The 27,027-nt window shown below is 37.4% G+C and overlaps 1 protein-coding gene across 1 annotated transcript; it reads right to left on the bottom strand.

Annotated features, from left to right (window-relative positions):
- Positions 1-18,732: 18,732 nt before the first annotated feature.
- LOC133304429 (UDP-N-acetylglucosamine transporter UGNT1-like) lies at positions 18,733-26,485 on the bottom strand. Its single transcript, XM_061504464.1, has 11 exons — positions 26,372-26,485; positions 22,688-22,764; positions 22,259-22,420; positions 22,040-22,173; positions 21,316-21,446; positions 21,174-21,218; positions 20,981-21,078; positions 19,996-20,103; positions 19,649-19,705; positions 19,438-19,541; positions 18,733-19,014 (listed from the first exon to the last, which is right to left on the bottom strand). The coding sequence occupies exons 1-10, from the start codon at positions 26,418-26,420 to the stop codon at positions 19,467-19,469; spliced, it is 936 nt and encodes a 311-aa protein (XP_061360448.1). The 5' UTR covers positions 26,421-26,485; the 3' UTR covers positions 18,733-19,014; positions 19,438-19,466.
- Between the last annotated feature and the right edge of the window lie 542 nt (positions 26,486-27,027).

The raw sequence follows: 27,027 nt of genomic DNA, 5'->3' as shown, positions 1-27,027 counted from the left end.
AAAGCTTTAATGTTTTGAGTTGAAATGGTTATTTACAAGCTATTACGAAATTATTTCTTTTTAACCTATTAATCCTTTTCCTTATATATTAACATTTTAAGGCATTTAAATTAGAAATGGGGTGTTATACTATGCAATTATAGAATAAGTCAAAGTTATAATAATAAAGAAGAGAGCTTCTAAAAAGTAACTAGACTCTCAAAACTCCAATCTCAAGTTGAATTTAATGACTTGAATGATATGAACAGTGCAATAAAAACCAAATGATTCTCCATTTATTGTTTTTCCACCCCTTTCTCCGTCTAGGCACTTGGATATTAGGACATTTAAATAGGATTGGTTTTGCATAACAGGATTGCATAAAATATGTTACGGTATATGCAAATGAGTAATAGGAAACCCACCACCACCATTCCCTTGGCCCGACTTTTTTCTCCTTTTTTATCTTATTGATTAAAATACATCAACAACCATTAGCAATTAGAGTCATGGATAGGGATAAGCAAGATTTGTGTGACCTCTAGAATCGACATCCACATTGAATAGAATTACATAGGTTGCAGTTGAATCTGAAAACCCAAATGCCTCTGAATAAGTGTAACTAATCATCGTCAGTTTCAATGGAAATGTCAGGCTCTTCAGGTTTTCATAACTTAGGCAGGTCATCTTTAATCTTCAGAGCACCTATTCGTGTGTTAGTAGCAAACCTTGATGCAAGAATTGTGATCGTCTCAAATGAATTTGAACCAGAAGGATCTTCCTCATGTTCTTTGCAATACCTCGTGTGCACCCGGTGTATTAACATTAATTATGGTATTAAACACAGCTAGAATTGTAATTAATGAAGCTAAAAATATGAAGGAACTTTTTCCTTCCTTATCATGATATCAGACTCAACTAATGGTTCCATAAAGTCCATGAGTCCTTCTATTGAAAAACAATTTAAAAAGAAGACTCTATAATCGTACTTAGCACTGAACAAGTACTTTTTCCAAGACTGAAATTACATGACTCCACCACTAGTTATAATATTTTACTATGATAAATTAGTCATCTTGGGCTTTCCAAGAAGGTATAATATTAACAATTTGGTTAAGTATTTCCGGAGTTATGCTACTTACAAGACGGTTGCTCCAAACCGAACTTCCAAAAATAAAGCAACAAGTTTAAAATATAATTAGGATTTATCCACTTATGCTTAGGTCCTAATATTTTATAGGGTTGTAGTTCTTAGTGTTATATGAAAGTTGGAAATGGCCTTGAAGGCCGATGCATGCTGGAGGGAAAAACAAAACTTTTTCATTGCGGAATACACATGCATTCAAGATCATGCTTTAGGAAAGCATGATGTTACCTTGTTCGTGAAAACTCGTGATGATCAAGGTAGGTCTGAAGGGTTCAGACTCTCTAACGTTGATCCACACAACCCACTGCGTCTAGGTGCAAGAACTCCTTCTTGTGAAACCGCCAAGTGATCACTACAATGAGGCTTGCTAAGCGCACACTGTGTGAAGAGAAAGGCTAGGTAAAAGTGTTTGAAAGAGTGAAGCTTTCAATGTGAAATCTTCACAAAAGTGGCGCAGGAGAGGAGAAGAGAATGGCTTGGTTGGTTTTCTAAAAACCCTAAAAGGAACATATATAAAGAGGCACACAAGAGGAGCCTATTTGTTAAAACAAATCAGATTTTTAATCAATAAAAATCCCTTCCAAAAGGGCGCTCCATCAAAGAGAGAGAGAATAGGATTTGTTGCAAATCAAATCTCATCAAATCTTGCCAACAACATCCTATCATATCTTTATGATATATTAGGTTCAAAACCTAATCAAATATCTGATCATAAATCATCATATAATCAATTATATGGTGCGCCCCATATAGCCTAAATAATGACAAGATACATTTGAGTAGTTGCATTCAAACTTGAATCAAATCACTCAAATATTCTCCCAACAGATCGTATCTTCTGGAGCTGATTCTGATGACTAACCAACAGCCAAATCAGCACCCCAAATCTTCTTAGATTATGTCCAAAAGATTTCCTCTTGATATGTTCCAACAAGATCTCATCTTATCCTTTTGTTATAAAAAACTTTTCATAGCCAATTCAAATTCGAATTTCAAACATTTGAATTCAAACTTTCAAACACTTAAATTTTAAATTCAAATTCAAATTCTAAATTCAAATTCAAATTTCAAAATTCAAAATTCAAAATTCAAAATTCAAATTTCAAAATTCAAATTTCAAAATTCAAATTTCAAATTTCAAATTCCAAATTCGAATTTCAAAATTCAAATTCAAAATTCAAATTTTAAAATTCAAATTCAAAATTCAAATTTTAAAATTCAAATTTTAAATTCCAAAATTCAAAATTTAAATGTTTGATAATTAATTTAACTAATTAAATTAATTAGTAATGACTTGGACTATCCAAGCCCATTACAATGATCCATGCGCCCTCCACCCCTTTAGGTGGAGTTCCAAACAACTTCTGGGGCTAATAACTATTATTAGGCCCAATACCTTTAATGCTAGAGCATCTAGACAATTAGGTGTTTGCGTGTGACCCATTAGGTCCAACATAGCCACTGACATAAATGAGCCTGGGCCCAATAAGCCCACAACTCATCTAATGACAACACAGAGCACTAGCAATGCTTTGTTGCCCCAGAACTAGTTAGATTAATGATTTGATCATCCTATTAAACATATTTGGTTGCCGTATGTTTGTCCATTCGTCTCGGTTACCTTCCCATTAAACCTAGGGTAAAGAAACGTATCATCCCTTGCGGTTTAGGGTTAGCTTTTTATGAAATAGGGAGTCTTCAATTTACTGGCTCTAAAGGCAGATCATCTTATGATCTCTTTTACTATGCATAGATTCCCGAGTCACTCTAAATGTCATCCTGATTTCTCCGGTTTAAGGATAACCTAATCTCTCACAGAGATTTGACGAATTCCTTCAGCTTATTACCCTAGCCCTGTGCCCTATCAGGACAAGCCCAAGAGCATACCTATGAGTCTCCATGTTTCAGGCAGACGAGGTATACAATCAAGGCATGCCTTCTAGAACACAGTCTAACTGATAACTTCTGGTCTAAAGAAAGACATACCCAAATATATAGAGACTACTCTAATGATACTATCTGTGAGATTTCCTCATAGAGTCTCTTTGAGGGTCCGTTCAGTGCGAGCTATACCCTTATAGGTCCACCCACGACTTTAGCTAAGACATCTCCATATCTGTAGCACATGAGGTCTATACCTTGTATCCATATACAAGTAGATAAGTCGTGCTAGTCTTACCCGAGATTACTGACCCCATTCTCAGTATCTCTAGACTAGGAACATAAAATTAGGAATAAACATCAGGTATTCTTGAATCCTTATGATTGTGATCTCATCACAGATACTCAAGAGATACCTATTTTATTCCATGGGGTTTATCAAGTTATTCATAATATATTAACATTAATATCCAGACATAATTATGAAACAAGATAAAGAGTGCTTTTATTTATTTGCGACAATATTAAAGAGGTCTACATCTATGTCCTTATTTAATTATAAGATTTTCTCTAGGACACCCAAATACTAACATTATATTTACACAGGTCCAAACCTCACTCGATTTGGAGTTTTCTAGCTTAAGATATGCACATTTTATTGCACGATGCTAAAAATTGATGTATGTTGGCGCTGGAGGCGCCACCCTAACGCATTAGAAGTGTCATGGGATTGTAAGCTTCTGTTTCACGGCGCTGGGAGCATCGATTCTGGTGCCAGGCGCCATAAAATAGGGAAGGAGCTAACATTTATGTTATAAACTTCCCAAATGGAGTTCTAGACCACTTTCTAAATGTGTAACTCCAATCTTGCACCATTGAATGAGTATGAAAGAATAGCTCTTAAAGCTCAATCCAAGGAGGCTAATGATGATTCAGACGATGAAGAGGAGGATGCTATGCTTATGTGAAAATTCAGAATATACTTTAAGAACCCAAAATACAATGAGAGCTTAAGCAACAAGTAGGTAAAATCCAAAAACTCATCTTTTAAAACTAATGGTGGCTGCAATAAGTGTGGTAGAACAAATCACATGGTCAAGGATTGTCCTGGATTAGAGCAAGAAGATAAGAAAGAGAGAAGGAAAAAGAGCACAAAACATTTGTTTTATGGCTGGAACTTACTCTAAAGATGAAGACCATGAGGTAAATTTTGTTGAGCTAAAATCATCCTTGCATTCGTTGACAAAGAAGCATATAGTAAAAGAGTTAGACTTTATAATAGATGAATACGTAAAAATGCATGAGTACAATGATGAGTTGTTAAATGATTTTGGTGAATGGAAGAATGAGCTTAAGAACTTGTAAGAACCCGCACCGTTAATTAAGGAAATTATTCCATAATTGACCCTAATAATTATGAGAAGGCTTAAATAATTATGGTAAGTGGTTAATAATGTTGAAAGTCGTTTCTGACAAAAAGTGCAGATACCGGTTCTGCTCCTCGGTATAAATGCATACCGATGAAGTATCCCAGAAAATTATAATAAGTGCATGAATATTCCTAGAATAATATATAGGACTGTGATTTCAAGTTTCAAGTTAAAATAATGAGAACTTGTGCTAGAACTGATACTGGCTATGGAAAAGCGCGTACCAGAAAGGTACTGCGAAAAATAAAATAAAAATATGATAAATCTTAGAAAAATGAGTAGGTTCAGATTCCAAAGTTTGGGATTAAAATGCTAAGCGTAGCTATTATTGCATATAATGTGTGATTATGTTTAAACCGGCTATATATATTAAGAGGCACATGATCCTAGGTCAGATTTGTGCACCTCTATGTAGCATTTGCTGAAGCCTTGTGACCAGCCACCTTGCCACTCTCTTCCTTCTTCATTTTCTCACCAAAGACACCACCTTTGATCATTGTTTCTTCTCTTGATCAACATATCTTGGTGTGTACTACCATGTGTGGGTGAGAGAGCCTTACTTCTGAGTTGTGAGCACTGTCTAAGGAGAGTTGTTGGGCTGAGTTCTTTGCTTGGGCTTTGGAAACCATTTCCTTGGGTGTTGGAGCTTCAAGGTGGGATCTTTGAAGGGAAAGGACCTTGCTTGAGTGATATTTTCATGTACCTTTGGAGTCAACACCTTGGAGCTGAATTGTGAGCTCGAAGAGCACCTTTGGTTTGCTGTTTGGAACCTTGGGTAAGTGTCACCACCTTTGATCTTGATTTTCTTGGTTAAAATAGGAGTCTTGGTATGTTTATTGAGTAAAACAAGTAACCAACCTGTATATGAACCTAAATGGGCTTAACGATGCATGTTTTAACATTTACATGGGTTAAAAATAGAACCTTGGGAATGATATCTCACGAAATGCAGAATCTGAGTTCTGCCGCGAAATATCCGGATATTGGGTTAGAAATATCCGGATATGGATATCCAGATATGGGGTTCTGAATATCCGGATATTGATATCCGGATATTGCCAGTCAGATATCTGGATATTCTTGGTTTTCGAGGACAGTAACGATATTGTTCATACAGAATGCTATTTTGGGTTTGTGGACTCATGATTAGTCAATGAGGACTTCTGTATTAATTAACTTAAGTCAGAATCTAAGTGATTAATGGCTTATGGCTTTGTGAGAAGCCTAAAAACATGAAACGTGAAGGAAAGTCGTTGTCTTTATATCACATGTTTGTTGTGCTTGAATATTGATATGATTATTGGTCTAAACAGATTGTGATTTTGCTGTTTGTTGACTTTGAGATTGTGTGGACTCTTGGCTTGGATAGTTAGCTTGCAAGGTAAGCTTTCGTGTCCTCAGTTTAGCCATTGTTGGTTCCACCATGTCCCATGGGGGGATGATTATATGCATGATGTTATTTTCATGATATACTGATTTATTGAAATGCTATTGAGCTGTTATATGTGAGTGCCTTTATGATATGCATGTGGTGTTCGCCTAGACGAGTTGTGATCTTGTGCGCTGGTATGGCATGGGCGCGTACTGTGTGTGTAATAGACGTATTCCTGCACTTCTCTGTCCAGTAGAATAGTGATAATACACATGGCATGATTATTTGTTGCACTGCATTGAGTTTTGGAATTTATATTGTTAAACTATTTTTAGAACTTATATTGCACATGTAAGTGAGCTTGGGGTGGAAGATCCTTGAGGACCCCTTGTCTTATTGAGATTTCTGTTTAGAGATCTCACCCCACGTTTGGGGCACCATTTCAGGATCAGGTAATGCAGGGGTTGAGACCTCTAGCGGCAGGAAGCCGGAGATTAGCTGATATTGCTGTTTTTATGCTGGCATGTTTGGATGCTGAATTTATCTGTTGAAGATATGCTATTAGTTTGTTATCATTATGTTGCTGTTGTCGAGACTCTGTTGATTATATTGTCTTATTTGGTGAGTATGGGGATTGTCAAGGCCACATTGATTGACTATGTCTTAGTTTAGATGCGAGTTGTAATAAGGTATCAGGATTATTCTCTGCCCTACGTGTTGTAGATCTGTGACTCTAGATACTCACAATTATATATATATTGAGGTATTTCAGTTAGCTGTTTAATTGCAATTACATACAGGCGATGTTTTATGAAAATGATTAAGTAATCAACTTGGCTAAGAATAATGACGTCATAATTGAAAGTAAAAAGTTATTTCGCATTTTTAATTAAGCGTGGCTTAATACGATGACAATTTAACAAACCGGGTATACACGTGGTGTTACATTTTATGGTATCAGAGCACTTTCTAGGGAAAAGCCTGTATGTGTTGCAATAACTTAGGATGTTTGGTTGTGAGTCGTGTCTGTGTGTTCTCTCTATTGGTTTTGTTATGATGATGCATATGTGACCACATTGCGTGGGCCTGATCAACTCATCTTTGTGTAACTTGTGCAGAGTCATGGTTCTACCTCAGAGGAACCGAGACACTAGCGGAGATCAACCTGATCCTGTCCTGGCTGCATTGGCTGAAATGCAGGCGGCTCGACAAGCCGACCAGGAGGCCATGAGAATGGCAAACCAGGCTATGTTGGACGTCGTCAGAGAGGCGAACAGGAAAGCCACTAAGGATGTACTGGAGGCGAACCGCCTGGCGAACATGACTTTGATGAGGGTCATGTTGGAGGAGATGATGGTTGGTCCATATGTTGGTCAGTTCCCTCCGCCACCACCTCCACTGCCTCCACCACCTCCACCTCCACCTAGCCTTCAGGACGAGAGCCTGAGTCACTTTGAGGGTGCCACTCCTCTTACTGGGGTTATGGAACCCTACTTGGAGCCTGCAGAGGACCGTGATGTGATTGATCGCCGGCTGAATACTTTTTGCAAGCATAAGCCACCTTCCTTTGATGGGTCTTATGATCCTATTACTGCGGCGAGATGGCTTCAGGCGTTGGACAAGATCTTTCAGGTCATGCAGTGTATATGCTGGAGGGCGAAGCCCATGAGTGGTGGACGAACACCATTCTTTGAGGATTGCTTCCTTGGGAGATATTTTCCTTACGATGCGCAGGAGCGGAAACAAGGAGAGTTTGACCATCTGGTGCAAGGCTCATTATCTGTGGACGAGTACTTGGCTAAGTTCAATGAACTGGCTAAGTTTGCATATTTTCGTATCGCCATGCCTACTCCGATGTTTTTGGCTGATAAGTTCTGCAGGGGACTTAATGAGGAGATTGTTTATCTCATCGCTGGTGCTGCATCGAAAGACTTTGGGACACTGGTGCAGCAGTGTCGGGACATCGAGGATGTCTGTATCACGAGTAAGGCCAAGAGGGCCAAGATTGCTGAGACGAAGGGAACTGGTAGTTCCACTTCCTGGAGAGACATGAAGTTTAGGGGAAGAGGCAAAGGTAAGCAGTTAGCGGCTAGGCAGATGTCTAGTCAATTCAAGGGGACGTCGACGCAGGGGAGTCCAGCTAGACCTCCTACTCCTAGATGTACCGGTTGTGGGAGATTCCACGTGGGGCCGTGTTCTACCGGCCAGTTGATCTATTTTCAGTGTGGCCAGGCGGGCCACTACACCAGAGATTGTCCGTCGTCAACAACGAGAATTGCAACAATTCAGGCAGTTCCATTACAAATGATTCATTTGGCGTCTACAGCGACACCTACCATGGGGCGAGTTTACACTTGGGATCGGCAGCAGTCGGACCGAGCTCCAAACCTTGTTAGAGGTACCGTTACCTTTTGTGGTGTTGTTTTTGATGCTGTGTTGAGTCCGGGGCTACGCATTCTTTATTGCAACCCCGATTGTTGTGGGACTTGAGTTGTCTATGTTTGTGCCTTTTCCACCGTTGCGGGTGACCACCGCCACCGGAGAAAAGTGGGATTCTACTACTGTGCATCGAGATGTCGTGTTTCAGTGGGATGGCCGCGATCTTCGGTAGATCGGATTGAATTGCCGATGGCAAATTTTGGAAACCATCCTTGACATGGATGGATCGTCCTATAGTTGTGTGACGACTGAATGATTGATTGATTGTTGTGCCTAGAGTGTGGTGATGTCTCAGTGTGATTCCACAGCCAGTTCCTCGCCTTTTATTTAATTACTGCGGGCTAGGAGAGCCTTGTGAGCAGGGACATTGATTATGTCATGTTGGGAGGTTGGTGAGTGGGACACAGAAGGATGTTGTTGGCGTTCCTGTGGTGAGGGAATTCCTCGAAGTGTTCTCCGAGGAGATTCCTGAGTTTCCGCCACAGCAGGAGATAGAGTTCTCGATTGTTTTGTTCCTGGTGTGGGGCCTAGTTCTCTAGCTCCATACCGGATGTTGCCACCATAGTTGGCGGAGCTGAGAAAGCTCATTGAGGGTCTTTCAACGAAAGATTTCATCCGACCGAGCGTGTCTCCATGGGGAGCACCGGTCATTTTTGCTTTTGAGGCAAGATGTCTTACGCCATCACTTAATCGTGATGGTGCTCTGTTTGAGAATGTGAATTTCTCTTCAGGGAAACTGAGTGTGTAACACTTGGAAATTGAGGCAGAGGCCACGCGCGATCTTGTATATGCGAGGCAGTTCATGTACAATTCGTTTGTGAGTTGAGTGGTCTCCATGACTCTAGGATCTTATGTTGATTATTGATATGCTTCGTAAGTAGTTGGCATGTTAACACCACGAGCAATGTAAAGCATGAAATAAGTACGATAGATTGTTGTAATGTATCAATGTCATTTCACCTTTAATTGACTTTTGATTTTGCAGATGCCATGGAGATTGAGGTATACTGTTGTATATAGTATTCGAATTATTATGTTATTGAAATTGAAAATTTTGCAGGTATACGTGAACTAAGGTACGTTACAATGTGAATGTGTATGTTAACTAACATGTATTGGTTGAAATGAACATGATTATGATTCGTACTGTGAAAGGAATATGAATTTATTTGGAAAGTAATGATTTAGCAAAGAGTAAGTCTTGTCGATGTTAGAGTCATGGAATAGGAACAAACTCACTCGAGTTTTCTGTGGATTTTTGTATGTGGGGTCAGGTCACCTCTTTTGGGAAAGTGACTGGTGATCCCAGAGAATCGAATGATGTTTTGTTGTCATTGAGAAGTTTTGAGATCTGATGGTGACTTCCTTGTTTGGGGATGCACTTCTCGAGATGGAGACGGTGTGAGTCGAGAATTAGCTTATGGAGAAGAACCAGTTCGGTGTGTCTTGGAACAAGGTGGGACGTCGTTGTTTGTGCGTCCAGATGTTGTTATGCCAGAAGGTGAAGATTGAACACCAGAAATCGTTTGGTAATCTTCAACCTCTCGAGGTACCGCTGTGGAAGTGAGAAAGTATTTCCATGGACTTCGTTGTGGGATTTCCTAAGACTCTGGTTGGTTGTGACTCTTTTTGGGTCATTGTGGATAGACTTTCGAAGTCTGCCCACTTTCTTCCGGTAAAGGTGAGCTTCTCTTCAGAGCATTTGGCCAAACTGTATGTTCGCGAGATTGTGAGGCTTCACGGGGTGCCCGAGAGTATCATCAGAGATAGGGACCCGAAGTTCACATCTCGGTTCTGGGAGGCGCTGCAGAGAGCTTTTGGAACTCAATCGAGACTGAGTACAGCCTATCTCCCTCAGACTGTTGGATAGACTGAGCGGACCATCCAGACCTTGGAGGACATGTTGAGAGCTTTCACTTTGGGGCAGGGCTCAGCATAGGATAGGTACCTGTCATTGGTTGAGTTTTGTACAACGGTGGTGTCCAGGCTAGCCTGGGCATGGCACCCTACGAGGCGCTGTATGGTAGGAGGTGTCGAACTCTTACTTGCTGGTCTGAGGTTGGAGACAACGAGCTTTTTTGGCTTGCACTTTGTCTAAGATACTAACCAACAGATTCAGATGATCAGAGAGAAGTTGAAGCAGGCGCAGAATTGCCAAGAGAGCTACTTTGATGTTAAGCATCGTCCACTGCAGTTCAGTGAGGGAGCACGTATTTGTGAGACTTTCACTTGTCACCAGTGTTGGTTGGGCACTTGGAGTGAGGAAGCTGAGCCCGCGATTCTTTGGGCCATACCGGTTACTTGGTAGAGTAGAACCTGCTGCCTACCGGCTTGCCTTGCCTACGAACTTGGCCAACACCCACGACGTGTTTCACGTGTCTCAACTTCGCAAGTTTGTAGCGGATCCTTCGGACGTGATGCAACCAGATGTTGTGGAGGTTCGGGAGAACCTAAAGACTCCCGTCGACTCAAGATTCTCGATCGTGGCGAGAAGCAGCTGAGGAGCGAGACCATTCCGATGGTCAAAGTGTAATGGACAGGAAGAATTCCTGAAGGGTATGTCTAGGAGCGAGAGGACGAGCTTCTCCGGCAGTACCCCGAGCTTCGAGACAGGTATATTTTCTGATTTTGAAGACAAAATCCTAAAAAGGTGGGGTGAATGTAAGAACCCGCACCGTTAATTAAGGAAATTAATTAGTTAATTGTGTTAAATTAGGAAATAATTCCATAATTGACCCAAACAATTATGAGAAGGCTTACATAATTATGGTAAGTGGTTAATAATGTTGAAAGTAGCTTTTCTGACGAAAAATGCAGATACCGGTTATGCTCCTCGATATAAATGCGTACCGATGAAGTATCCCAGAAAATTATAATAAGTGCATGAATATTCCTAGAATAATATATAGGACTGTGATTTCAAGTTTCAAGTTAAAATAATGAGAACTAGTGCCAGAACTGATACTGGCTATGGAAAAGCGCGTACCGGAAAGGTTATGCGAAAAATAAAATAAAAATATGATAAATCTTAGAAAAATGAGTAGGTTCAGATTCCAAAGTTTGGGATTAAAATACTAAGCGTAGCTATTAGTGTTTATACTGTGTGATTATGTTTAAACAAGCTATATATATTAAGAGGCACATGATCCTAGGTCAGATTTGTGCACCTCTACGTAGCATTTGCTGAAGCCTTGTGACCAGCCACCTTGCCACTCTCTTCCTTCTTCATTTTCTCACCAAAGACACCACCTTTGATCATTGTTTCTTCTCTTGATCAACATATCTTGGTGTGTACTACCTTCTGTGGGTGAGAGAGCCTTGCTTCTAAGTTGTGAGCACTGTCTAGGGAGAGTTGTTGGGCTGAGTTCTTTGTTTGGGATTTGGGAACCATTTCCTTGGGTGTTGGAGCTTCAAGGTGGGATCTTTGAAGGGAAATGACCTTGCTTGAGTGATATTTTCATGTACCTTTGGAGTCAGCACCTTGGAGCTACTTGTGAGCTCGAAGAGCACCTTTGGTTTGCTGTTTGGAACCTTGGGTAAGTGTCACCACCTTTGATCTTGATTTTCTTGGTTAAAAGAGGAGTCTTGGTATGTTTATTGAGTAAAACAAGTAACCAACCCGTAGATGAACCTAAATGGGCTTAAAGATGCATGCTTTAACGTTTACATGGGTTAAAAATGGAACCTTGGGAGTGATATCTCACGAAATGCAGAATATGAGTTCTGCCGCAAAATATCCGGATATTGGGTTAGAAATATCCGGATATTGATATCCGGATATGGATATCTGGATATGGGGTTCTGAATATCCGAAAATTGATATCCGGATATTGCCAGTCAGATATCCGGATATTGATATCCGGATATGCCCCCGACATATATCCAGATATTCTGGGTTTTAGAGGACAGTAACGGTACTGTTCATACAGAATGCTATTTTGGGTTTGTGGACCCATGATTAGTCAATGAGGACTTCTGTATTAATTAACTTAAGTCAGAATCTAAGTGATTAAGGGCTTATGGCTTTGTGAGAAGCCTAAAGACATGAAACGTAAAGGAAAGACGTTGTCTTTATATCACATGTTTGTTGTGCTTGAATATTGATATGATTATTGGTCTAAACAGATTGTGATCTTGCTGTTTGTGGACTTTGAGATTGTGTGGACTCTTGGCTTGGATAGTTAGCTTGCAAGGTAAGCTTTCGTATCCTCGGTTTAGCCATTGTTGGTTCCACCATGCCCCATGGGGGGATGGTTAAATGCATGATGTCGTTTTCATGATATAATGATTTGTTGAAATGCTATTGAGTTGTTATATGCGAATGCCTTTATGATATGCATGTGGTGTTCGCCTAGACGGGTTGTGATCCTGTGGGCAGGTATGACATGGGCGCGTACTGTGTGGGTAATAGACGTATTCCTGCACTTCTCTGGCCAGTAGAACAGTGATAATACACATGGCATGATTATCTGTTGCAGTGCATTGAGTTTTGTAATTTATATTGTTAAACTGTTTTTAGAACTTATATTGCACATGTAAGTGAGCTTGGGGTGGAAGATCCTTGAGGACCCCTTGTCTTAATGAGATTTATGTTTAGAAATCTCAGCCCACGTTTGGGGAACCATTTCAATTTCAGGTAATGCGGGGTTGAGACCTCTAGCGGCAGGAGGCCGGAGCTTAGCTGATATTGCTGTTTTTATGCTGACATGTTTAGATGCTGGATTTATCTGCTGATGATATGCTATTAGTTTGTTATCATTATGTTGCTGTTGTCGAGACTCTGTTGATTATATTGTCTTATTTGGTGAGTATGGGGATTGTCAAGGCCACATTGATTGACTATGTCTTAGTTTAGATGCGAGTTGTAATAAGGTATCAGGATTATTCTCTGCCCTACGTGTTGTAGATCTGTGACTCTAGATACTCACAGTTATATATATATTGAGGTATTTCAGTTAGCTGTTTAATTGCAATTACATACAGGCGATGTTTTATGAAAATGATTAAGTAATCAACTTGGCTAAGAATAATGACGTCATAATTGAAAGTAACAAGTTATTCCTCATTTTTAATTAATCGTGGCTTAATACAATGACATGTTAACAAACCGGGTATACACGGGGTGTGACAGAACTTATCTAAGGCTAACAAATAATTGAAGAAATCAAATGATAGTCTTAAGGAGGAGATCACTAGACTTAAGAGCACTAATTTGAACTTGAAAGCAAGAATGTCTCTTTGATAGAGAAATTGCAAGAAACTAAGAAAGAAGAATATGTAGTGATAAGTGATACTCAATTTGATGAAGAAATTGAGATATTGGAAGGAAAGATATAAGAGCAGACTAAAGAGAAATATGACCTCCAAAATAAGCTATAAACTGCCCTTAGGATCCATAAGGAAGATAGACCCAATATTGTTGCTTGATTGAACAAGAATTACATTAAATCTAGGCATGGGTTAGGATCTGAAGGAAATAAGAAATCTGCCTTGAAAAGCTTCCAAACTCCTGCGAAGAACAAAACTAGAGAAGCGGATGCGGTGTGGTGTGAGGGGCATGATGGAGAAGCTTCCAAATGGTTTGGGTGGTGGTATGTTGCAGGGGCTGTTTCTAGTTGTGAGTTAATGATAGCTCACGACTATGCAAGATATGACAGAGATGAGTTTTAAAATAGGCGAAAATGATGGAGGTCTTTGGCATGAGAGATTGGTGAATAATGGTGCAGGGACTGTGTGGATCTTGGATTTAGGTTGATATAAAATTAGTGTTTTAAAACCCTACCTTGCCCCGGGGTCGATACCGCTGGGTCACTAACCCCCTTTTTCTGAGGGTTGGGGTAAGCAGTTTGACCCTGCATGCACGTTGACCTCTTTGACCCTCGAAACCCCACGGTTTAGCCCGTGACTCCCGAGTCAGAGGGGGTCATTGCATTTTTTTTAAAATTTATACACGAAAAATGTCGTTTTGTGTGTAAAAAAACAAAACAAAAGAAAAACTCACTGCTGCCTAGATCTAGAACTAGATCTGAAATTTGAATCATTCTTCTTCTTCTCTTTCGATCTTCTCTTCCAGACCCAGACCCAGTCTCCCTGATCTGGTGTTTTCCTCTGTCGTGGTAGTGGTTCCTCCTATCCTCTTCGATCTTTTCTCTCCCTCTCCTCCGTAGTGTTGGTTCTTCTCTTCCCACCATTGATTCGTCACGCCGCCGCCTTTCCTCTGTCGTTCTTTCTTGGGTAAGAAATCTCCTTTCACATGCTATTGAAGGACAATGAGGGCCTGACTTTGATAATATAACTTTTCATTAACTCCATTGGAATATGTGTTTTATACTTTGATAGTTTGATTAGCTTGTGTAATATTGACTTGTTGATGTAATTAGTTGAATTATGTTAAGTATATTTTGAATCTTTGATGATTGGTGGTTTGATTTTTTTGAATATTTCATATAGGATATATATTTATATTTTTTTAATGTATAAAATCGAGCTAACGAAATGATACCGTAACCCCCTGGTTGAACCTATAACCCCGTGATCCCCTGACCTCGGCCGAGTCGATGGCCTGGCCGAATTTTTAAACACGGTATGAAATGGGTTGATGTCAATTATGGAGGAACTTTAGTTTATGCTTGGCTTGTGTGGCCATTTGGTTTTTTAGCTTGAGTGTTGTGTTTACTGCAAGTTTGGTGGTGAAGGAGCAGCTGTTGTAGATGTAGTGGAATTCTGTTTCGGCTTGATTTGGATACTAGTGGATGAGCATGGGGTAATAGTTGTCATCATTTTTCTCCTCTCTCGCACTCTCAACAGATTTAATACTTTTGATCATACTTTTATCAGAAAGTGAGAGTCGCACCAAATTGGATTAAGTAGATCATTGAATTGCTTCCGAAAAAAAAAATCTCATGAACATTTGAGTCCAGATTGAAGACTTACCTTATAAAACACCAATGCAACAATGAAACTAGGAGCCCTGTGTCCTTGGTGTTATATATATTCCTTTCCTAGCTCCAATTTAACTTCTCTCTAACACTCTAAATTTTTTTATTTTGGAAACACACTCTAAAATTTCAAAGCCCAAGAAATTTCGTTTCTACATGACCCTCTAAAGCCAACTGTTGTTCTCCATTCACCATAGAGATTTAGAATAAAGTTCCCCTCTCTTTTCTATTTGACTTTCCATCGCTCCTTATCCTCCTTTTCTTTTTCTTCAAACTTTTTCCTCTTCCCTCTATTCTCTCTGGATTTTTTCTTACCCGAGATTCCCATCTATTGAGGTCTTTATAAAGTCAAGACCCTTTCCCATGTTGAACGATGATGCCCGTTGAAAAAAAGAGATCTTGGACTTTGTTGCTTGGTGTGGGTTATACAAAGGTTCATTGGGCTTGGGTCTTCTTTCAATATCTTCTTCTGGGCTTCATTCATTCTCCGCAGTCCTTCCCATCCTCTAATGTTGCTTCCTTTTAATCTAGCGTTATTTCCTACCCCAACAACAATTTGCTCTAAACTCCTATTCTGAATTATCCCCATGCGATAGCATCAATAGGCTTTGTAGAGATAAACCCATTTGTTCCGTGGCGAACAAAGTAACTCATTTTATTAAGGGTTCATTTAATCTTATGTTGAAGGAAAGATCTTTTCTCATGTTGTGACACATATGTAGTGGAACCCGCCATTTAAAGAAAAAAGAAAAAAAAATGAATGTCACGATTTTCGATGAGTGTGTAGGAGATAAAACTACTCTTATGTTGCATAAGAGTAGTTTTTCCCTTTTATTAAATCTTAAAACAGGTCCATCACCATTTTTTTGTTTTCATTATTTTTTGCGCTATTATTTCTATTAGGGGGCGTTTGGTTGGGGAGAAATTTTTATGAATCATAGGCAAATGTGATTAGTGGGGAAATGGTTGGAAAGTGAGTTTGGTAGGAAAATGTAAAAATAGTTGTTTGGTTAGAAAATATTTTACTGGGAAAATTAGGTAACTTTTGTAAAGTCTACATTTGGGTGATGGTAAAATATAGATGGGGAACTCATTGCCGAATTACAAAAATAATCTTCCTTCCAAAATTAAACAATCTGGGCATCGTACCCTTTTGTAAAGAACGCCAACGACTATATGTTAAAAAACGCAAGGTTACTGTCTCTCTTTGGAATTGATGTGTCGATCTTGGAGGTGAGCAACCATCAGAAGGGGATACTCGAGACCGTTTTCCAGACAATCACAGTCAACGCATACAAAGAAGGCGAAGGTTTTCCGGGGTTGTAGCCGTTAGGGTTGGACTTGGAACCTAGAACCACAACTGGCTCGGGCCACTTCAGCAAAACAGTATGACATCGTAACACAGCGAGTAACACATTTGAGAACTGCCTACTGATGGTTTCACCGGACCTCATGAATTGTCTTTTGATAATTCTATTCTTCACATCATGGGCCAATATGTGCAGAAATATTGCGACCATCTCTTCCACACCCATATGCGCAGTTGGCTTCAGCATCCCAACTGTTTTAACCAACTCACACAATTTATGAAAACACCTTCTATCCATCCTTGTATTCTCAATACAAGCAGTGTCACTTATATGAACTATTCTAAGGAAGTTAACTTCCCTCGTCCTAGCCCTGCTGCAATGATCGAAGGTTATTCTCCTCCTACTATTTGTCGTGGTTTGAATATGCCGTATTAACAAAGCACACAGACTGACTAATAACATGGTCAATTGATTCAAACACTGGAAATTCATAACGAGTGCAAGAACGAAACTAAACTCCATTCTATCCCCCAGGGCCATGATCTAACACGAAAGCAACAAATTAAATCAGTTAACAACAAAAAATTATCCCAAACACGAGGGCAAATCAGCGAAACGTACAAATTAGTAAATAAATTTTCAAGCTATATTATAATAATAAGATCATCAAGTTAGTTCACACTAAATGACATGCTTAACACTTTTATTGCTGTTGTTAGCCCTTGTTGGCATTGTAAAACTATTACAACCTAATTTGAACTACACTCATCCAATGGAATTTGTAACTTCCTGCCAGTTATCATATGTTGTACAGCTGCCATATGCAAAAGGAATAAAGATTGCGGGGGGATGTTATTATGGTTTCTCCGAGAATAAAAATATCAAATAAATTTGGTGTAGATCACCTTTTGTTGGTAGTCATAACACAATGTATAAATACCTATCTACGATGCAAATATGGTTCCTATGAACTGATGTAGATTTGTGTGCGTACGATGCAAATTTGTGTGCGTACGCAAATAGCAAACACAAGTTTTTTCTTCAGATTTTTAGTGTCATAGTTATCTACTACCGACCAAGCACAAAGATAACAAGTTTGGGTCTTTCTTCAATGACAATTTCTGAAAGCCTTTTTTTTCATAAATTCACTCTGTGGTTTTGATTTGAATGAATTTACTGAACTTTTAGACATATGCTACTATCCGATTATAGAAAGGGTGCTGATTTGCCCACCAATCAAACATCACAAAATCAGTGTGCCAACCAAAACCACTCTTCCAACATGTGAATCCCACATCCTATTAAAAAATTAATCTTCCCCCACCATCCCACCATGGTGCTTGCCTATGCAACTTCGACAACTTTCTGAGCCACCCATCTCTCTCTTTCGCTCTCTCTCATCCACTTCTATTAGAGGAAAGGTGCTCAATAAAAAAACAAAATATTGCCCCGAAGATATCTACAATGTTCTTATTATATCTTCTTTTATATAATTTTTTATTTAGTACACTCCACTTTTTCTTCCTATTTAATCCCTCAAGACACTTCCTCTGTAGCTTTCTTCGTAGATAGGTATAACAAAATATCCATTCTGTAGATAGGTTGTCACCAAAACAGAACATGTGGGTATGGTTCCGTTGAATATTTGTTTTATTTAAGAGAAGAAGAAAACAAAGAGTGGTACTGATGATGGTTTGAATAATCTTTGTGATAACACTTATCTATTGGAAGAGGGGAAAAAAATGAAAGGATGTATAGGATTATTTAACATACATACAATGTTTTATTTCTTTCAACGATACATTACAGAATATTGGGGTCCCTGTGAAAACCATGACAGGTAAGCTGAACAAATCATTCCTTGCAGCTAGGCAAGGGCACATGATAAATTACTCAAATGAAGATGCTTACCAAACACAGACTAACCGGCGAGGCTGTGGATGATGTAGTCGACGGCAAACAACAAATGCAGAGTATAGGCTCTGTCGGACACCGATGCTTGAAGACACCACCCTCTACTCCAACCACAAACGCGATGGACCTACATGCAAGGGAAAAACGCAGTCTTTGTGTGGAAAGCAACCAAAAACACAGACGAAAAATAAATATGTTCCACCGAGTTACCTCCCACGGTTTGTTCAGCTTCGTGCTCACTGACCAGGAACAAGGTCAAGACTATTTCGCTCATCCATTCGCTTGCATGTTTCCCAGAACAATCTGTGCAAGTCTTGCTCTTTTGGAGGTGACAAGTCTAATAACTCTGCAAAGTCGATTTGGTGGAGATTTTCCCTTCGCGCGCTTAAAGTGAGGGTATGCTGGTCTTTTGTTAGGATGTACAGTGACCAATTTGAGCAGGTTTTTGACAATACCACACTGCCAGGGGACAACTTTCGCCGGCAATATGGACTTGGATGCCTATGCTTTTTTGGTTATGTAGACAACTCGTTTAGGTAGGATAGTGTCACAGATACTCCAACCAAACGTGGTCCATGTAGATGCCTTGCTTTCATTTCCCCATCTTTCTCCACCGAATCCGTTAACCAAATGCCCCCTTAAGTAAAATTAGGATGCTATCCTCACGATATTGCATAAAAAACTCAATAATTAGGGTGATTACAAGCCTCATACACTTTACAATTTTGTTAACGCTTTTCCTATTCATCTCAATTACTTACAAAAAATATTAAATGTTTTTTCGAATTTTAAAATATTAAATATTATTATTATTATTATTCCTTATCATTACATCCCTTAACAAATCTCTATTTCTTACACTGTAAAAATTTTCTGAGTTGATAATTTGAAAATTGACTTTTCCTTTTGACTAAGTAAAAATAAGAAACTTTTAGGGACAATACGCAATAATTTTAATTGTTTTGATGTTTCTAAATCTATTCTCTTCGGAGAGGGAACCTGCAAACCAATCAGCGCAGTGATCTACCTCCATTATTAAAATATGACAGGTCATCTTCATATTCCTTGGAGCTTGCAATAGGCATACAAACACGACCCAATTAAGCCAAGTGATTGACCAAGAACATTGAACTGCGAACAAAACATAAGACAAAAGATTAATAAATAAATTAATAATTGAATACAGCGAAATGGGGCACCAATCAAGAATTCAAGACTCCAAAGGAATTTGTCTTTACCAAATCATATGGAAGTCCTCCGAATAAAAACCAACCAAGCCCACTAGTGAAAACATCCTGGATAGTAACTAAAGATCAGTAAACATTGTTTTTTTGGAATCTTGTGAAGCACCAAAGTGTCAAACATATGCGAACCTATCATAAGATTTAGGGACAAATTCATTTTTAACAGCTAAATTGCTATATGTAAGAGTAATTTATAGAACAAATTCTGTCCACTATACATGTCACCCATGCAAGGAAAACAATATGGTTTTAATGTGCAAACTAAAGGTTAATGCAGTCAGCAAAATCTTTTGGCAGTTAATATTAAAAATCATAAAATGAACAGGCATTATATAACTAACCTTTAAATTACCACAGATTGCCTGTGTAAGTGCCGAGTTGATAGTTGTATTTAAAACTACAATGTAGTTCATAAAGAAAGTCAACACGCAGGAAAGAAGCATCACAACCTGCACAAGATTCAAATGCAGCAAATCAAGTAATGCTTCCAAACTTTCAATTGATAGATATAATAACAATGATATGAAATATTCTGGACATGCCTAACACAATCCGTTTACAAACTTGTAAATAGTAAGTAATAAGAAAATACATCACAGCATTTTGGTGATTGGTACCAGATGATATCGATGGAATTTCTTAAATATCGGTGGATGCACTCAACGAGACAACACGGTGTGGAGGTGCATAAGGATATATATTTTGTGCACCATCTTGAACATTGCAAGATAAAATTGTCTGAAACATTAAGGTGTATCAGTGTGGTTTTAGATTGAAATTTTTTAAGGAATACTGGCTTTTATATTTGAGAAAAGTGTGTGTCATTTTAAATTTTAAAGGATGTAAAATTCTGTCATTTTAAGAGAGAGAAAGAGATAGATAAAGGAAGAAAGAGAGTTGATAAAAAAAAATAAAGATGTGGGTCCCACTACCTCTTTGTGAAGTTGTGTCGTTTAATAGGATAAACACTTTTCCCTTTATATTTTCAGATTAGACAACAATTTTGCCGAATTACACTACTTTTGAGATGTCATAGCTTAAGTTTGTGATGAAAGTGCCAGAAAAAGGTTGAACGATTCAATTTGTGCATGGAAGAAGTTCTTCAACAATTGGGAAGAAGTATTCAACTAATAACATAAACAGCCAACATTACATAAATGCTGAAACAAAGGAAGGAGCAAAGCTATCGAAATAAAAGCAAAATATAATGTTCTTCGCAATTGTAGAAATCGAGTTTACTTATTCAGATTACTAAAAAACTCATAAAAACGATTTCAAACACGCACTATGAATGCTCTAACCAGAACATTTGCTAACAATAAGCACCTGAAATCCAGGGTAGAACAAGTAACGGAAGTTCAGTGTTGTTTGGAGATCTCCCGAGAGCACGGACCAGAGCAACAAGATTGGTGCACAAATCACCACTAAATAGAAATGACAGTTAAGATGATTGCAATTTTTATGTTCAGAACAAATGAAATTGGAGATTAAACAACACTTCAAGATCACTAAATCTTACCATTGCACCACATAAGACCAAAAACATTAAGGCCGGTGGATCTACCTAAAAGAAGTTGTAAAGATATCAAATTAAGTGATAGAACTCCTAATATAGCTAAATAAATGAGACAACGAGAAATAATGAATAACGAACATCTTACCAACACGAGAAACAGAAGCAAGGTATACTGCCTTAAACATGTTTTCTACGAAAATAACTGAATAGGAATAGGCATCAAATGCCAAGTCCCGAGATCCAGCAACAAAAGCACCAATAATGACTATCCCAACACTGCTAAACACCTTGATCCGTTAGGCATACATAGAAATGCAAAATAATCACTCAAAAATTAAATGGTGATAGAGAACTGAACTGCTCCTATATATATTGTTACATAAAATCTACATCTTTAGATTCACCCCCAAGAATATAAAATATATGTAAAAAAATAAAAATAAACAACAATAATCAAGTATGACCGACACACAGATATTTGTGTTCAAGCTTAGTAAGTGGTTCCAACACTACATCTTAACCCAAACTTTAAGGCATTGAATTTATGGGTCACTCCAGTCATATATAATTCACATAGCTCATTATCGACGAACGTGTGACTCATCATACTTGAATACTCCAACAAAATGATAAGAGTTAAAGGCCACAACTCGGCCACTTTGCTCAAATACATAACAATGTTCACGTCATGAACATAGAGTTCATCTCCTTCAGCAAATTAACCACTTAATTTATAATAACATGCATAAATCGGAACATGCATGGAACAAATAAAACCGAAAACCATTTTCCCTGGTTTCACTATCAAGAATGATCTAAGTACAACCACTAGATGGATTCGATGGAAGAATAGTGGGAGTGGTGTATACCTTCCAATAACAAAACTTGAATGTCTTTGTCCTGATAGGAAATACTCCACAATCATTGTGAAGGCCACAGCAGTTCGCCTGAGGGTGGTGTACATGGGAATATTTATGCCGCGCACAGCTTCCATGGTCACTACCTTTCACCGGAACATCCATAGCGATTGTTAGAGAAAATTATGTCCTTGTCCAGGAAAAAGACCGTCGATGTTTATAAATACTTACCATATATAGCAAATATGTTAATGCAAGAGGAAAGGTGCGGGCTAATGTCCTAAAGGACACAAATAATGCTAGGTTGTTAGAATTGCTCTGCGGTTCACCAGTTGTGAAAGAAATTATCTTTAGGGATTTCATCACATAGAGAATAATAAATCCACACACCATCTGAAACCAACATGACATATAACATTTCAGCATTTAAAAAAAATGAACTAATTATAAGAAAGTAATATTAACGGCAAACATCTGGTTAGTGATGGAATGCGTATCAACCAGTGACAAAGCAGAAAGAGAATTAAGTGCTGTGGCTCATATGTGGTATGGAAGTTAATAACAAAATGCAACAAACTAAGGTTGAGCGCTAAGAAATTAAAGTAAGACCACAAGCATTAGCGTAAGGATAGTCACAAACCATCTTGAAAAATGAACAACCTGAGTAAGAGTGATGACATTTGCAAATGGAAAATTGTAAGAAGAGAGCGCTGCTTTATTGAATATGACCAAGAGAACTGTAGAAGAATCAATCATTGCAATAAATTGTTACAATGACACATCATCTTACTCGAACAATTAATCGATTAATTAAGATATCTAAACAGCAAAAGCAAACTGGGCACATAAAGAAAATAATGATGAATAACTACGTCTGTTCATTTATAGTATCGCTACATTTAAAAAAAAAAAAAAAAAAAAAAAAAAAAACCAGAGAAGGCAATGCCACCCTGAAAACAATAATCAGTATAAAATTCAAAATGAGCAACCTTTCTGCAGTAGAAGCTGTAGCGATCAGTCTTTAGTAAAAGACCTGAAAGAGCAATGTTACATACCAACCACCAGAATTAAGGCAACCTGCCCATCCATGGCAGCGCTTTATTCACCTCTGCCTCTTTTTGGCCCTGCTCTCGGCGTCAATGGTTGTGTTCTTCTCCTTTTTCGTTCTAATTCTCTTTGTTCGGCAACAAAAATGAATCAATTTTATTACCCAATGAAATTTGGAGAGGCTTTCTCTTCTTTGTGTTATTAATCAAACTAGGTTTGTTGGCTAGCTATTACTTCTTTAAGGTCTTATCATTCGAATTGCGAGTTTGATTGTGACAAAGTAACTTACCGCATCAGTTTTTGTTTATTTGTATTTGTGATAATCACTTGAGTTTTTATCTCATCAAAGACCGGGATCCAAACGTTTTTGCATCCTATGACTTGATAGATCCTTTTCCATGCGGGATTCACAACATCTAGTACGAAGGCAAGGACGAGATATGAAAGAAGATAATCCAAGAGATAACTTGATGCCATGCATAAAGCAGACAAGAAAGTAAAAAGCCAAAGAATTTGGCTGCGAAAATTCAACCCCCTCCTTTTTGGATGGACAAGAAGCTTTCCAACTAGCAAAGTGGTCTCTACTACATTCTCTCACCCCCTAACCAAAAGATATCACAACATTTAATCTCCGTCTAATTGCCAGATGATATTATTATTTTTCATGCCAAGGCTTTATTTCGTAAATATATCATTATATTTGTTGCTAGACATAATTTTAAATAGACATAATTATACATTTTGAAGATAATATAAAAATTACCAAAAAAAATTTAAGTTTAAAATAAAAAATTTATATATATTTATTTGGATTATGCAATTTAATTAATGAACCATTAACTCAATATTCCAGCCAAATCAAATGACCCATTCGATTTTAATAACATACGCTAGAACTCCCTACCCACCAACTGTATAAAAAATTGCTTTAGTGTTGCAATCGTCCCTACACTATAACGTTACACTCCGAGTATGTCGGTCAGTGCTTTCTACCCATCTTACAACATCTCATTCAATAAACAACATCTCATTCAATAAATATATTCAGGGAAATCATATTCTTATGTTACATAAGATGAATTTTTCATGTCACTTTTTCTCGAAAAAATGTGCTTTTTTTTCTTTTTCTTTTTTCTAAAAATTTGTAGGACTCACTTTATTTGACTCTTGACATGAGAAAACTTTTCTCGTACTACATGAAAAATTTATCGCTTTATTATCACATTTTAAGATTTTTAAATTTTATTTTTTTTGGATTGGTACATTTTAAGATATCTTCATCCGTAACTAGGGCACATGGAGTCTCTGCGCCATGGCACTGTGTATCGACCCGTCCCTATTAGCCTAAAACTAAGGCACAGTCACTTACCCTTATTATATGCACGCGCAGCAATAATAAGGAAATATTTAAAGATTTATACAAAAAAAAAAGAAGGAAATATTTAAAGTGGACGGGCAGCACTTATTTTGGGTGGTTCAGTTTTAAAAAACGAAAAACTTTTAGGGATATAGATGGAAATATAAATGAAAAAAAAATTCCAAATAGGGGGAAAATTTTTAATATAGATATACCGAATTTGGTACACAATTTATTAAAATGGATTAAATTTTTTCTTATTTTAACTTTTACTTTTTTTTTTATATTTTTCTCCGTATTCCAAAATCTTCCTTCATTTAGTCAAGGTGTACCAAATGTAGATATATTTGTTGTACCGAAAGTTTGGTCCCACAAGGGGAAGGACGGAAGCAAAATGAACTACTGAATCCTAGGGAGAACCAAAAACTTAAAAATCATAATCCAATCAAGTTCTGGACCAAAAAACTACCATTTAACTAATTTTCAATAAAGCTAGGGGACTGATTTTGGTATTTCTGAAGTTGACAATTGTAAATTTTAATTGATGGAGCACTCGTACCCTTGATGCTGACTTCAATCTTGGCACTGTTAACTTTTTCTCTCAAGTTCATAACAATTAAATGATCACATCCAAAAGCAGACAAATTCTCAACTGTTTATTAAAAAAAAAAAAAAAAAAAAAGTGGCAAGGGTCCTTCATGCCAATCCTCAAATATTCCACAGATGGTCCCCAGCTCCCTGTCTAGTTTGAATTATTTTATTCATTTCACCCTGATCTTTGCAGATCATGCACTAAAACAATATGACATTCTCTGGCAGAATTCAAACAAATGTCTTTCATCCAGGGAGCTGAAGATGTAAAATCAGAATTCTCTATGTAGCACCGATACTGACATAGGACATGATACGATATGATATTTTGACACAATAATTTTAAAAAATATTAAATTTTGATATATTAAGACACACTTTGATATTAAATAATATTTTTAATTTAAGTTATGCATATTATATTTAATATTCAATAATTTAACAAAAAAAAATAAAGCTAAATTTATAATACTCATTAATTTTATAAAGAAACATAAGATATCACAAATATTTAAATTAAATTCAATAAAATGGTAATGATAATCCAACGAATATAATAGTTAGAACTAAAAACGCAACACAATGCAACCTTTGAACCTTTTTTTTGAGTTTCTACAACGTGTGCTGGGGTGTCCGAAAGTGTTTGAGTATCAGAGAGTATCAGAAAGTGTCAGACATGAGTACTGAGTATACTTTCCCTGACATTTCATTCCCTTTTTTATACTCAAATAATCTTCAGAGCCAGATAACTGACATAGTCGCATATAACTTTGGACTAACAGAAAAATCTTATATTTTCAAAAATGTTAACCTTTTGGGAGTGACAAAAATGATTTATCAAATTCTTAATCATTTTCATTTCCTGCCTATTCGAAATCAAACCATCTCAGACACGTCCAGCCAGTATAAAAAAGGAAAAGAAAAGAAAAACATGTATATATAAGATTTATTTTTTCTGCAAGAGTCAAATGTAAATAAGTTTTCTACATTGAACCTAAAACAATGTCGTTTTGGGTGCAAATCAAGATATTTTTGTAATTATAATTTATTCCAGAGTTATAATAGTCTTTTTCATTATAATTTTTTAATTTTTCAACTCAAAACGACATTGTTTTGGAAGTAAATATAGAAAACTTATCTATATTCAAACATTAAAATCATATATATATATATATAACTTAGATATAAATTAAATCAAGTTTGTACTAAAAAAATTAAGTTTAATCATAGTAGAGTGAGGGAACTACCAAACGATGTTAATAACATACTTAGAAGAAAAACAAAAGCTATATAGAATATATGATCCATATAACAAAGAATATCATGTTGTTAAAGAAGTAAAAACGAACCCGACGAGGCCATATAAGATAGAGCAGCGTAGACTCCTTTTCTTGTCATGGTTGAAACTTTCTGTTGTCTCTCTTCACTCTGTTTTGGATCATCGGAGAGGGGCAGCTTCAGATTCTTCGCAAACTCCATCAATGGTATTCACCACCACTCTCTCTCTCTCTCTCTCTCTCTTTCTGCAAGAGTACCTCGCCTTCCTTACCTGAGAATTTGAGACGAGAAGTGATTATTTTATAACTAAAGCAAAGAGAAACGGAGAAAGGGAAAAAACGTGTCATTAATATTGAGTGACAAAGATAGTAAAGAGGAATGTTATAAAAAAAAAAAAAAAAGATAGTAAAGAGGAGCGGGAATTGACTAAATTACTACAATTGGGTAAAATGTTTACAAATTTGGTGTAACTCCTAAATTATTTGTCCTTTCTGGTGTCATTGAGGACACGTGACAAGCTGGAGGGAATTCTCAAATTTAAGATTTTTTTAAATTGTCTTTGAATTGGTCAAAAAAAAATTCCTAGTAAATGAAGGATGATATATGCGATAAAAATTCCTATTTATTTAAAGAAGATATTTCGAGGTCGAATTTTTTTTAAAGGGTTAGAGTCAATAATTTATTAATATAAATAAATAAATATATATGTATATATATATAAATTGTA

This window comes from Gastrolobium bilobum, unplaced genomic scaffold, assembly GCF_033153095.1.
Source record: "Gastrolobium bilobum isolate Gb01-03AN ecotype WA unplaced genomic scaffold, APGP_CSIRO_Gbil_v1 utg4844, whole genome shotgun sequence".
Lineage (NCBI taxonomy): Eukaryota > Viridiplantae > Streptophyta > Magnoliopsida > Fabales > Fabaceae > Gastrolobium > Gastrolobium bilobum.
This window is presented reverse-complemented; position numbering and strand designations above follow the sequence as displayed.

Excerpts from the sequence above, each read along its gene's own strand:
- LOC133304429 (XM_061504464.1), bottom strand. The coding sequence starts at position 26,420 with ATGACAAGAAAAGGAGTCTACGCTGCTCTATCTTATATGGCCTCGTCG. Across the intron at positions 22,174-22,258 it reads TAACATATTTGCTATATATG|GTAGTGACCATGGAAGCTGT; the intron begins GTAAGTATTTAT and ends TTCCGGTGAAAG. Across the intron at positions 21,447-22,039 it reads TCAAGTTTTGTTATTGGAAG|TGTTGGGATAGTCATTATTG; the intron begins GTATACACCACT and ends GGTGTTTAGCAG.